The following is a 13,572-nucleotide window of genomic DNA, read 5'->3' on the forward strand; positions in this document are numbered from 1 at the left end:
TATAACTTCGACTGTTACCCTTGCGAAGTGCGGTAGCTACAACGTACCCCTCTCCACCCCTTTATGATCAAAGATCCTTTCACCGGCGGGGTACTGAATATTTCCCTTTCAAATTTCTAGTCGTCTTGCCGTTCGGCCAATCAAAGACATGGAATATCGAGTAGCCCCGCCTCTTTACCAATGACGAGTCTTTGCATATGTTTGTTATTCGCGCTACGAAATTTACCGATTGTTCGTTATTCGCGCTACGAAATTTACCGATTGGTACAAGTAATTGAGCATACCAAAGAGAAATCAATTACGATGAATTTGAAGATATATCAATATTAATATTAATCTGGTAATATTAATATTATTTGAAAATATAGTATAGTTATAAAATGAGGGAGGATTGATGAATAAATGGAAATTATTTTAGTAATATTACTTATGATTTATTGACAAATAGACATAACATTGAGAGTTTCAGATAGACGAACAAGCAGTCACGTATTCTTCTTAACGAAAAGTTATCGCGATGATGGAATTCGCGACTATGTATTTGCAAATGAAGGCACAAATCGAAACACTGTTTATGGCAGTGATGAATTATTCGAAATTGTAATTTGAAAGCATATGCACGATTTGACCCGATGCGATGGCCTGGCCACGAGCCTCGAAAAAAAACTGGACGGAACGGCAAAGTGCTCCGACTAGACACCGTGTCAATTCGTGAGATAAGATAAGGTGGGAGGAAATATTCACAACGACAGGGTACTTTCTGAAATTTTCTCGTGCAACATATTATCGTTTTATTATAATTATTATCTTTATTTTATTCGGGGGTGCAATAATGTACACGTATATAAATTTAACTGGTAGGGAATTATCTTTCGCTGACCGCTTCATCTTCAACTCCCAAGCTTTCTGAATATTTCGCAAAATCCGTAAAAACTTACAATGATATTATATTCTAACTATTTTTCTCGTTCGCTGTGTCTTATAAAATGACAGCAAAGTTTATCAAGATCTAATTGGAACTAACTATTTATATTAGGAATTACATATCACACTGATCAATCGCTCTAGTATCATTAAACAACGTGTTCGCATCTTCGTTGCCTTCTCCACTGCGGTATAATGGATGCAGTGACCCATTTAATTTCCTCAGTTTCATCCGCAGATTCTTCTTCGAAGTTAACCATCTTTCGTGTAATTGACGATTTCCTTTTACGTCTTTGTTTTGCACATTTCATAGAGTTATCCGAAATTTGATCGTTCTTCGTCGGAGACTTTTCCGAGGTAACAGTTTCGGATAATTTATTTTCTGGTTTTTGAATATGTTCCTTCGAAGAATCTGTGGATTCTGCTGCGCTAGAAGTTCCTTCATCCTTCTCCGTTCGACTTGTCAATGTAGACGACTCACGGTCGTCATCGGTCCTCTTGCTATTTTGCAGAGAGTGATTCGCAGCGGCAGTCGCGCTACGTGTTGTTATTCTGTTATTCGACACATTACGAAGAGGTTTGTTATTCGGCAGATTACAAGGACGTTTGTCCATTCGTTTCTTTGAACGTTTCTTTTCTATCTCCTCTTCTTCGGCTTTAATTATCGCACGGGATTTTCTCCAAGCTTCTGCCATACTGCTTCGTTTCCATACGTAGTAAAATTCCGCGAAATCTTCCTGCGAACACAAAATTGCAAATGTTTTCGTTTATTCTTTGAAATTAATTCTTGGAAACGAAATAAAAAGGAGTATACAAAAATGGTATATTCTTAGCAAGATCGCTTGATAGGTACAGATACAGAAAATACAAAAAATACATTACGGAAAACTATCGTAGTAAGAAAATGAACTTACCACTCGTTTATGCGGAAGCAGCTCCCTTCTAATCATAGAAAATATTTTTCCGTATTTCATAATACCCTCCGTGAAGAGTTTCTGTAAGGTCAAAGTACAACAGAAAGGATAGAATGTTTAATCCTTCATCGAAGGAGTCTACAATGGCGTAGAAGAGTTTTTTTTTTCTTTTTTTTTAATATTCCATGAGCAAATTTATTCTAAAAGAATTTGCACAATTAAATATAAGCGCAAGTATAGTAACAAATAAAAAAAGGCAACGCTACTACCAGCTATACAATATCAATTAAAATTCTTTAAAGGATCTCTTTTAAAACGTAAAACGTTTTACGCTAGTGTAAAAATTGGAAATTGTTATTCTATAATCAATTGAATTTGATTAAATATTCGTTTCTCGATACAAAATCAACTGTACGATACTTGCCATCTCCTCTGGCTTCCACTTGTCAATAAATTTGTGCGGTATATCTTTCATACATATCATCCGCAACGCTTCGTGCGGTTCATACTTGGACTCGTGATGAACATCCGAGATGTATTGTTCAGCAACACCAAAACTCGAGTTTTCTATTGCTTCCATGTTTGGAATGCCCTCATGTTGCTGCTTGTATGTTAAAACAACTCGGGCTGCGAAAGAATAGTGATGGATCCATCCCTCGACATCCACTTTCGGATCCCACATCTTCTCCTCCCGAGAAGTTTTATACTCATTGACCGCGTATGACAGATCCTGACATTCGGGGATGACAGCAAATTCCTGAAATTTTAACAAAATTACATTTTTAATTCGTCTGAATGAATACCAAATTATCTACTTTCTAAAGGAAAAGTAACGAAGAATTAATGTTGATGGTCGATTATTTCCAAGTTTGATCGTACGTGAATTTAAACGTTAATTACTAATGATATTTTATTGAAGTTTAATTATTACATATAACAGAATTCTCGATAAAATATTTATTAATAATTTCGTGGCTTTCTTTTCTTTCTCACTCAAAACTTTTTTCGAAACTTCTCCAATTGCGAAACTTAGCAAATGAATTTCAATTTAATCAAAATCGTTAAGAGCAAACGGAATACAAACCATCCTCCGAACTGTCTTCTTCTTCTTCTTGGAGCTCGCTTTCCCTTTCCTACGTTCAGCCGATTTTCTCGACATCTTTCTATCGAATCTACGCGTTACGATTTTACGTTTATTACTACGACACCAAGTGCAAGACTAATTAGTCAGAATTTTTATTCCGGTATGTATACTTGCGATTGTCACCCTTGCGAAGTGGGGTAGCTACAAGTCTTCGCATTCCTTTCTGATCGGATAAAGATCCTTTCGACCTCAGAGTACTGAACAATAATATTTCCCTGCCAAATTTCTTTCATTGTTGGCGTTGTTTTACCGTTTGGTCAATCAAAGACATGAAATATCGAGTCGCACCGTCTCTTTACCAATGATGAATCTTTGAATATGCTCGTTATTCGCGCTACGAAACTTACCGATTGGTACAAGTAATTGAGCATACCAAAGATAAAGCAATTACGATGAATTTGAAGATATTTCGATATTAATATTAATCTGGTAATATTAATATTATTTGAAAATATAGTATAATTGTAAAATGAGGAAGGATTGATGAATAAATGGAAATTATTTTAGTAATATTACTTATGATTTATTGTGAAATTAGCATAACATTGAGAGCTTCAGATAGACGAACAAGCAGTCACGCACTCTTCTCAACGAAAAGTTATCGCGATGATGAAATTCGCGACTATATATTTGGAAATGGAGGCACAAATCGAAACACTGTTTATGGTAGTGATGAATTATTCGAAATTGTAATTTGAAAGCATATGCACGATTTGACGCGATGCGTTGGGCTGACCACGAGCCTCGAAAGAAAACTGGACGAAACGGCAGAGAGCTCCGACTAGACACCGTGTCAATTCGTGAGATAAGATAAGCTGAGAGAAAATATTCACAACGACAGGGTATTTTCTGAAATTTTCTTGTGCAACGTATTATCGTTCTATTATAATTATTATCTTTATTTTATTCGGGACTGGATTAAACAAGTTATATTCATGTTTCGAGCAACTATTCAGTGGTAATTTTGAAGACCTCGTTATTGCATTCGTGAATATTTAATACATTAATATTTGATAATTAAAAAGAATAAAAGACTTTCATATTGGTAATGACCCGTACAATTTTCTATTCTTAATCTTGTGCCACAGAATATTTATATTTCATTTCAGAGGTACTTGATTAATGGACTATTCTAATGGCGATTAAAGTACCATTTCTGATACATATATCAATACACTAAGAATACGAGCAAACGCTAGTTTTAAGATTAGGTCTCGAAAAAAATTCCAACGACAGTAAAATAAATTTTAGTTTCCTGTACCATTGTGATTTATATTTTTTCCTTGTTTATCCCTCTGATTAGTTAAAAAATTTTATGAATCGTCGTATTTACATGATATATTCTAAGTCCATTCGTTACATAATAATGACACATGGATCGAACTAACGTTATAGAACAAAATAATATTACAGTTAGTGCTATACCTAGGAAATGGTACAAACATTTCATTGCCGTGTATCGTATTAGACATGTTCTTTTCATAACAAACACCTGTCCGGTGGAGAAGAAATGGTCTACATATAGAGGAATACATGCTCTTAAATTATAAAGCAGCAGTAGCAATTTACATATATGTATACGTATGCGTGTTTAGGTTTATCGCGAGAATTTAATATATAAATATATAATACATAATACGCGAATAAAATATAATACGAAGATATAACTAATTACGTAATTATTCCAGATTAACCGCAAGATCATTTCATAGTATCTTTGATATCTAAAAAGTTCGATCTAGATTATGAAAGAGTTAATGTTGAAGTATAATAGTCAGAAGAGATTATGATTGGTAATTCTGTTATATTTGTGATTTTTATTGAAATAAACTTATACTTTAACAGTAGAACTACCCCGAAGATTTCAGATTTTGTTTTTGCGCTTATCAAAAATACGTGTGTATTATAACAAAATTGATCTTAACTTTTACTGAAATAGAAACATTATCTTATATTATTTTAATTATGATTATATCTATACTACATATATATAGTATATCAAAGCAAATTACAGTTCGGTAATTGTAGTATTGATTGGATGATGAAGGTAAAATGTAGGAATATTTAAGAAAATAGAATTGCTTAAAATTTAGAGATATAACCGTGTATTTATAGTCCTTTATACAAGATTTATGTTCTCGTAGTGCCTAAACAGGTTGATTAGTGAATTTAATTTCATTGGTTTAATAAACAGATAATAAAGTGCACAAAGCTGGCTTTCGCTTTCTTTTACGCTACGCTCACGTATGATAATAAAAATTATAAATTACACAAAAAGGTTTATATCGTTCGTAATTCTCGAACAAGTATTTTCTATTGTTCGAGTGAAATTATGTTATGACAATTACATTGCACAGCCATTGATTAATAAATATAATTCGTGTGAATTTCGAAGGTAGAATTCTGTCTGATATAACGTAGAAAAAGAATTAATTGCCTATGTTCAAAATAGGCAAGAAGAGTGAACAAAAAACTCATTTTTACTACAATATTATTTGTCAAAGTCGCATCAATGTCGAATTAATATAATGTTTCACTGATGTTTTCTTAAAACTAGGAGAAAAACGAATAGACACTCCACGCAATCTAGTTAAATAGATTTGCGAAATGGTAAGAGACAATGCCTGTAATTCGTAGACCGGGGAACGAATAAAACTAGAACGCTATTAAATGTATTACTGAACAAATGCAAACTGCTGCTCTGTGAATCGACATGATGTATGATACAGATTAAATGGGAGTCGAACGTCGAAATTCCATCCAAAGTTTGCGATCGAAACGTACACTCGTTCATTTGTACAAAGTAGAATGTTACTTTTTTTTTTCATTGCATCAGCAAGAATACTATCGCTAGCAATATGTGAAAGACCAAGGTACATTATAATAAAAGATTTTTGACCGCGATCGATAAAAGTTATACTACTGTAACACTATATTCGTAAAGTGCAATACATGTACATTAACTGAATATATCTACGAATGTATAAGATCTCCGAGTAAAAAGCAAAGATCCTTAATACTTTTCAATCATTAATTAGTCTCTTAGTTATCGATAACGCACCTAACATAATATAATAGGGCAACTTTAATCTATTGCTACTATTATTGCTACTCTCGTTACATGTATCGAGTTTTGTTACTGAAAATCAAGTAGTCGTGATAGTATCCTTGCTAATATATATGTCAATCTATCACTAGAGGAAAGGAAAATTTGTACATCGTTTGTACAATGGTATGACTCAATCTTGTCTGCGCCACGTGAACTTCGCCCTTTGACTAGACGCCTCCACAGCGACCGGCATCGGATGAGAATATGGACACGCTGGTTTGGTGCAGAATGGATGATACTTGCACTGCTGGGCGGGATGAGAGAACACGCATCCTAGTTTTGTGCAGGACAAGCCGAATTTACATTTGGGATGTCTGTAAGCACACTTGTCTCCAAACTTACACGCAGGAAATGCACTATAATGTAGGAAAAGATAAGAAGCAGTTAAAAAACACTTGACTAACGTGAATGATAATGAATGAAAAGAATTAAATAAAATAGTAACCTGCACATAATGAGGGGATGAAGATACGCGCACTTATTTCCTAATGTACAATTCGGCCAGTATCTACATTTTTCTTTCGACTTATCTATCACCGTTACCGTGTTTTCTGTTAGTGGTTTTTTATCTAGACCTGGATGCAAAAGACAACGTTATAAAATTTGTATTATAGAATTTATGTAAGAAGTAAATTAGTGAAGTTGTATTATTTACGTTTAGTTAATAATGGATTCGTTAATAATGTGCTGGATTTTAAATCTGTGGGACTTGGTAAACGAGATCTATTATAAATAATTGGGCTTAATTTTCTCCTTTTTTTTGGTATCTCTTCGATTTTCTCTACGTTCTCCGTATTGCAATTTTCATTGTTCTCCTCCGTTCTTTCTTTTACACTTATATCACCTTCAGTTTCAATTTCTGTTACTTGAAAGACAGAAGTTTCTGATTCATTCTGAGTATATATGTCGTTTTGAATTGTTGATAGTGCAAGTTCGTCATCCTCATTCACCTATAAGTTAATGTCAATTGATAAAATGAATAAGCAGAATCAAAGAAAATTTACGGTTCAGACAATTACTAAGTACGTACCTCCATTTCCAGTCGTTCGTCGTCGTCAGATGCCACTTTCTCTTTCATTAAATTAGTGTTATATCCATTGAGTGTAACTAAAAATTTTTGGTTGTCGTCACTCCTTTGGAATAAAGACATTACGACACCCATATGTTCCTCGGTAACTGGTTGCGGTACATCTACAGACCGTATAATACTAAATATTAGAGAAACAATTTTAAGTATTATATATATCTCCAAAAAAAAATGAAAAAGTAAAGTAAAAATACACTTACAAGGCTTTGATTTCGATTCTGAAACATCTGTATTTAATTCTACTTGTATTTTTTCCATAACCAATCTTTTATTGGAATTCAAATGTACTGATAAATTTTGACCCACGTCTCGCACAGCAGCTGGTTTAAGATGTTTTAATGTTTGCTTCTTCTCCTGTGAAAGTTTCTTAATGAAAAAATATTCATCCATTAAAATACGTATCAAATTATTTTTAATCAGTAATATTAATATCTACTACATTTTCTACATACCAATAAGGATGGCTCTGGATTCTTTTGTGTAACAACAGATTGATTTGCCTCGGCTACAGCTCTTAATAAAAGTGATTGCGTGGCACGTTTTTGCGTTGGTTGCAATGGTTTTAGAGGTCTTGGTGTTACAATTACTTTACTGGGTATCTTAGTTTCCTCGACTTCTTCCTCTGCATCGCTGCATTCCTTGTTACTCTTTCCTAGCGATTTCAGTCGTTTTCTATCAGTCTTAATTGATACAGGTTTATTTACAGCTATTATATGGGATTTAATAGGTCCACTTGTACCCACGGATTGTGGATCATCATCTAATTCCTCTTCTGCGCCTAGATTGAGGTAGTCCTCATCCTCACTACTTTGAGAACGTCTGATTGACGAATTAAAGCCAGACTTAACGCTAACTGGCTTAAAATTATTCTTCAATGGTCCCAATCTATTCTTTATATTTTTATTGTTGGACAAAGTATCGCGATCTTGTTCCAAAGGTTTGCTTTTAAATTCTATAGATTCTTTAATCCCTAATTGTTTAGGCGATTTATTAACAGTCGCGATCCCTAAGCGATCTTTAATCGTACCCGTTGTTTTTTCTGCCGATTTCGACTTTAGATTAGAATTTACTTTCTCCCTTAACTCTAAATTTTTGGATGCTTTTTCGACTTTGGAATTACCCAGTCGAGTTTTTATACTACTAACTTTATCAGATTCATGTTTCAATTCGATCTCACGGTTTCTCTTCGTACGATCCTCCGTATCAAAAGGTCTTCCCCTTGGAAAATTATTATTGCGATTATCCAACCGACGCTTTTCAGTCTGCCTATACCGACTTTCGATATCTGTTTTCTCTCTGTGAACTTCAAACTTTTTCCTAGGTGATACCACACCTAAACGATTTTTTACAGATACAACAGATGTAACTTTTGGTTTATTAACACAAGACTTCAATTTTTTTGTGTTATCATCTGTTCTATTCTCTCCATCCTCCTCGATTTTTGACCTTTTTACTTCACTTTGCTTTTTCTCCAAACTATCCTTATAACTATTTGTTGTGTCTAGTGGTCTTTTTAAATTTCTAGATGGTGTATCGTCCATTTTTGTCTCAACATGAGAGTCTCTAGATTTATTATTAGAAGATTCAAAAGTTGAAACTTCTTTATTTGTATTCATACTTTGACTATCATTTGTCTGTATTCTTTTTGGTACTGATTGCTGGGGAACGATGTGATTTGCTGTTCCATCTGATTTAGTCTCGTTATTGGCAACTTTTACAAGTTTATCTACACTTTTATTTTGTGTTGTCTCCAATTTTTGACTAGACAAGAATGTTTTTGTATTTTGCTTATGGAATGATTTATCATCTTTCACACTTTTATTGGAAGACTTATCAATAGTCTGATTAGCAGCTTGATCTTCCAGAAAGGAAGTTGTTGATGTCTTCCTCTTTTTCCTCTCTTCTTCTTGTTTTACAACGACTGTAGGCACAAACTCCCTCAATGATTTTTTCTTAGCTACAGTAACCTTCTGCAATTTTTTCAATACTTGATCATGCAACCAATCGACAAATGGAGTTGTGCAATTTTCCAGAAATAAATATAGATCCTCGTGCATCTGTTGACGAGACTTTTTATTTACAACCATTACTAAAATATAATCTGGTAGTTCCTCATCGTATCTTATCCCTAATTCCAATAATTTAGCACGAATAGCACTCTGAAAAGAAAGAATAATAAGTCATTTTTATTATGAAGTTTCTGATATAGAGATTGGTGTGTTCTCCCTTATAATTTATATAATTCTTTATTATTTTTGGCCATTTACAAAATTTCAACAACTTCGTTTCCAAATATTTTACTTTCAATGATTTTCCACTTTTTCATGACTTTTAGATATATATATATATATATGAAATTTCTATGCAAATTAATCACTAAATTAATCGAGCGTCGTATCGAAAGTGTAACTCCCATATAAAACTGCAATAATTGTAATGTGTAAATTGTCAAAACCTAACAACAAAGCTATCATACAACAAGAAAGATATTAAACAGAGACTTGTCGATAATCCTTCAAAGTTCTGCATCAGAAATTATTGAACACAACAAGGCGAATAGAACAATGTAAGTATAATCAGGTAAAAGCGTAAATCTTTCACTTACCCGTAATTGATTCGTCACTTCTATCCCGCGTATATCCATAATGTTGATTACATTTAATAAATTGAACGCGCGGGGAAAGAAAACTGTTGTCGAGTCACAAAATCGACGATATTATTACGGAATTGAAGAATAAAAACATTCTCCGCCACGAAGGATAAGAATCAGAATGCTTCCTTCTAGTAAGTAAGCAACCTAGGCAGGAAACTCTGTACGTATTCTAAGTACATAGACCTATATTGTATAAATAATAATTATTTCTCCTTAATACTTTTATAAACAGGACGTTTATAAGCCTCTTATTACCAAACTAAAAATAATATTCATACCGAAATTACATCGTTCATAATTTGAAATTATACAAGTGCAATGTGGATACAATAAATGCGCAATTCGCTTTCACCAACTTTACATATACAGTTTCCCCTCTATTAGAATGCGCATACCGTGGACAAAATGGTTCTGCCGTCGATACAAGCAGACAGGTCGGTCTATACTTTATTATCTTCATGACGTAACAAAGGCGGCAATATATGAATTGAACATATATTTAAATGAAAAGGAAAGATATGATCGTGAATTTGACTAACTTCAAAAATATGCCTTTTCTGAATTGTTTTCTTGACAAGTCCAAACAAGGAAAAATATATAGGTATTTTAATGTAATTCCGGAATAAATAGTCCCTAAAGATTTTACGTAATAGAAAACAGAAGCATTTCTACAACTGTCATTAACCATTGAAGATTAATCAAAGCATTCAACGATTAATCGAGCAACTTTAAAAACGAAAATCGAGATGTCCCGTATGAAAAGTATCTTCACATTTTCTCATTTGCTGTATGATCTTTTTGTCTTTTCTATGAGGATTACTTTCGCCATGACTGTAGCTGCTTTTAAAATGATTGTACCCTCTCGATCAAAGAATTTGCTAGGCGAAACGGTGTTGGTAAATAAATTTGATATCCATAGTTTCCACATTCCATTTCTTATCTCCTAAATATGTACATTCACTAGATAACCGGTGCTGGTCATGGAATTGGCCGCGAATTGGCTATACAATTAGCTTCTTTGGGTTGCATAATCGTTTGTTGGGACGTAGATACCGAAGCAAATCGGTCGACGATGAGTCTGGTATCAAAAAATGGTGGAGAAGTAAGAAAAAAGAAATAAAAGGCAGATTGAAATAACAGATTGCGTTAAAAGTTTTAAGTATAAGTATTCTACAAATATTACTATACGAATATACTATACGACAATCATAAAGTGATTGTACAGAAGCAGTGTAGGTAGTATAATAGCAAGTCGTAAGCTCCATCAAGTACAAATTTATTTCTATAATATAATTTATTTCTAATCGCAACTTTGTTATTGTACCAGCAAGCGCTATACTTTAACATATCTAAAAGTTTGAAATTGAAAGAAAACATCATTATAAATAGATCTACCTATTAATAAATTTATCATATAGGATGGAAATCATTGGCAACCTTAATATCTAATATTTCTGAATAAATAAAAATCCTATAATATTTTTATTTGATCTTCGATAGGCATTTCCATTGAAAAAAATATATACATATATGTATATTTAGGCTTACGGTTTCGTAGTCGATGTATCGAAAAGATTAGAAGTCCGAGAGGCAGCGAGGTTAATGAGAAAAGTTGGCGTGCCAGAAGTGTCTATCCTGATTAATAACGCCGCTGTATTATATCATTGCCCTTTTTTGAATCAAGACACAGATATCATAGAAAAGACGTTCAACGTTAATGTTTTATCACACTTTTGGGTTCGTTCATGAAATGTTCACTAATAATGTATAAAATGAAAGAGTTACTTAAAATTACAAGCAATATTAAAAATTGTAAATACCAAAGAAACTCTCACTTGAACCTCGAATTTTTTCAATAGACGATAGAAACTTTTTTGCCCACCATGATGCAAAATGGAAAAGGACATGTAGTTTGCGTGTGTAGCATGTGTGGTATATATGGTGTGTCCCAAAAAGTAGCGTACTGTTCTTCCAAATTTGCTGTGAGAGGTAAAGGAATTTTTTAAATAGTTCGCCCATCGTTAAAAATGTGTTCAACATAACATTAGTGCTGTAAATGCATCGTAAATGGTATTGACGTATTTTCTTCCTTCTTTCAAATGAAAATGACGCATTTCATGAAAAAGTATGAAATTACTAATAGTTACTTAAAACTTTAATAGGTTTGATGGAGGCTCTTTACGAGGAGCTGCGATTAGACAACAAGTATACTAACATACGATTTACAACCATTTATCCATTTTATGTGGATACTGGGCTAGCCAGAGATCCAAAATATAGGTAACCTGTGGATAAAAAGTGTCTTGATTCAATCTTTCATTTCAAGTGTATGATTTTTATAGGTTTCCTTATATATTTGGTGTAGTATCACCCGGATATGCGGCGGGAGAAATAATCAAAGCAGTTAGAAGAAATTATACCGAATACTCTATTCCTAGATGTCTTCTTACCCTAAATTCCATTAACAGGTACTTTATAAGTATGATCCAGTTTTTTCCAGCCAAACGTTATCAGTATATTCTATAGGTTAAGATCAGGAAAACACGTCGTATAAATATATGTCATTGGAAGAATTGTTCTGAAAGAAGTTCTAAGAACTATATGTGAAATGAACGGTGACGAACATGCGTTATTATGATATAAAGTATAAGTAGGTGCAGACTATTTACATAAGGTATCGTATTACTCCTACAATTCTAGCTGCATTTAATAAATATGTTTGCGACGTTCGTTACTGCTCATCTGATATACCGTCTTCTTGCTATAACTCTTCTTCTTTCACTAATATATATTTATCTAACATATTTTGTTATCTTTTTCTGTAAAATGTACTGATAATGTTTGACCAGAAGAAAACTGCGATACAATCGATCTTCACAAATTTTATTATTCTATTTATTAATTTATATTACTCTATTTATATAATTTAGACTCAAATTCAATCAAGTTCTACTTCTATAAATTCTACAATTCCAACACTTGAACATTAAATACTTACATTCAAACATATTCATTTTCTAATTTATACTCTCGTAAACATAACATTTTTTTTGGACGTTTATGGCCCACAGATTGGTTCCTGAAAGTGCGATGAGGTTAATCCTTGATTTCTTGGCGAATGTGGATCGTAAACGCAGAGAAAAACTTGCAGTCCGTGAAACTGTCGCTTCGTAAAACATAACAATATTCATATGAATTTATGTTTGTAGAATGCGTCACAAGATAATATCACGTAACGTGTAATTTAAAAATTACATTGTATTATATTCAAACTCGATAACAAAACAATTTTTTGTTAGCAAGTATGTCATTAGGTACCTTACAGAATAATTATAATAACTATTTAAATTTTGTTTATCTCATAGTAAATTGTTTCTTAATAAAGGATTAAAGATAATATATAAATCAATTTTACGCAATTAAACTTGGATGTAGATTACATATTTATTGATGTTAGAAATAATTTGCAATTTAAATCAGTTACTCAGAAAAAAAGTTTCCCTATAAATATTTAAAATGTAGAAAACAAGCAAAACAAGTTCTTTAATTTTTCGTACATACAAAATTGATATAATCTTACTTTCTTTTTTCTTCTTCTACAAGATTTTTTCAAAATATTTATGACCTTGAACTTTGAATCAGTTGATAGACCATTGCGTGTACTCTGTATAATTCAACCTTTCACTTCCATAAAAAACTTATAACACTTAATAAAGATAGTATAATGATCGTGCACTTAAG

The 13,572-nt window shown here is 32.8% G+C and overlaps 2 protein-coding genes across 3 annotated transcripts in view; one reads left to right on the forward strand and one right to left on the reverse strand.

The window, feature by feature from the left end:
- Nucleotides 1-5,070: 5,070 nt before the first annotated feature.
- Nucleotides 5,071-13,572, reverse strand: part of Nab2 (Nuclear polyadenosine RNA-binding 2) — a 239,919-nt gene continuing 231,417 nt past the window's right edge. The window contains exons 2-8 of one of the 2 annotated variants that reach the window (XM_072003372.1): nucleotides 9,784-9,897; nucleotides 7,631-9,337; nucleotides 7,379-7,544; nucleotides 7,122-7,282; nucleotides 6,747-7,041; nucleotides 6,537-6,666; nucleotides 5,071-6,447 (exon numbers count right to left, since the gene is read on the reverse strand). In XM_072003372.1, coding sequence (XP_071859473.1) covers nucleotides 6,222-6,447; nucleotides 6,537-6,666; nucleotides 6,747-7,041; nucleotides 7,122-7,282; nucleotides 7,379-7,544; nucleotides 7,631-9,337; nucleotides 9,784-9,822 — 2,724 coding nt within the window. In that variant the 5' untranslated portion in view covers nucleotides 9,823-9,897 and the 3' untranslated portion in view covers nucleotides 5,071-6,221. Of the gene's footprint in view, nucleotides 6,448-6,536; nucleotides 6,667-6,746; nucleotides 7,042-7,121; nucleotides 7,283-7,378; nucleotides 7,545-7,630; nucleotides 9,338-9,783; nucleotides 9,974-13,572 lie in introns of those variants that run through there. The other variant, XM_072003373.1, reaches the window with a different exon arrangement.
- On the forward strand, nucleotides 10,659-13,179 carry Firl (firelighter). Its single transcript, XM_072003562.1, has 7 exons — nucleotides 10,659-10,727; nucleotides 10,796-10,933; nucleotides 11,374-11,568; nucleotides 11,691-11,820; nucleotides 11,994-12,111; nucleotides 12,174-12,299; nucleotides 12,903-13,179. The coding sequence occupies exons 1-7, from the start codon at nucleotides 10,659-10,661 to the stop codon at nucleotides 13,003-13,005; spliced, it is 879 nt and encodes a 292-aa protein (XP_071859663.1). The 3' UTR covers nucleotides 13,006-13,179.

Source organism: Bombus fervidus, chromosome 5 (assembly GCF_041682495.2).
Source record: "Bombus fervidus isolate BK054 chromosome 5, iyBomFerv1, whole genome shotgun sequence".
Classification (NCBI taxonomy): domain Eukaryota; kingdom Metazoa; phylum Arthropoda; class Insecta; order Hymenoptera; family Apidae; genus Bombus; species Bombus fervidus.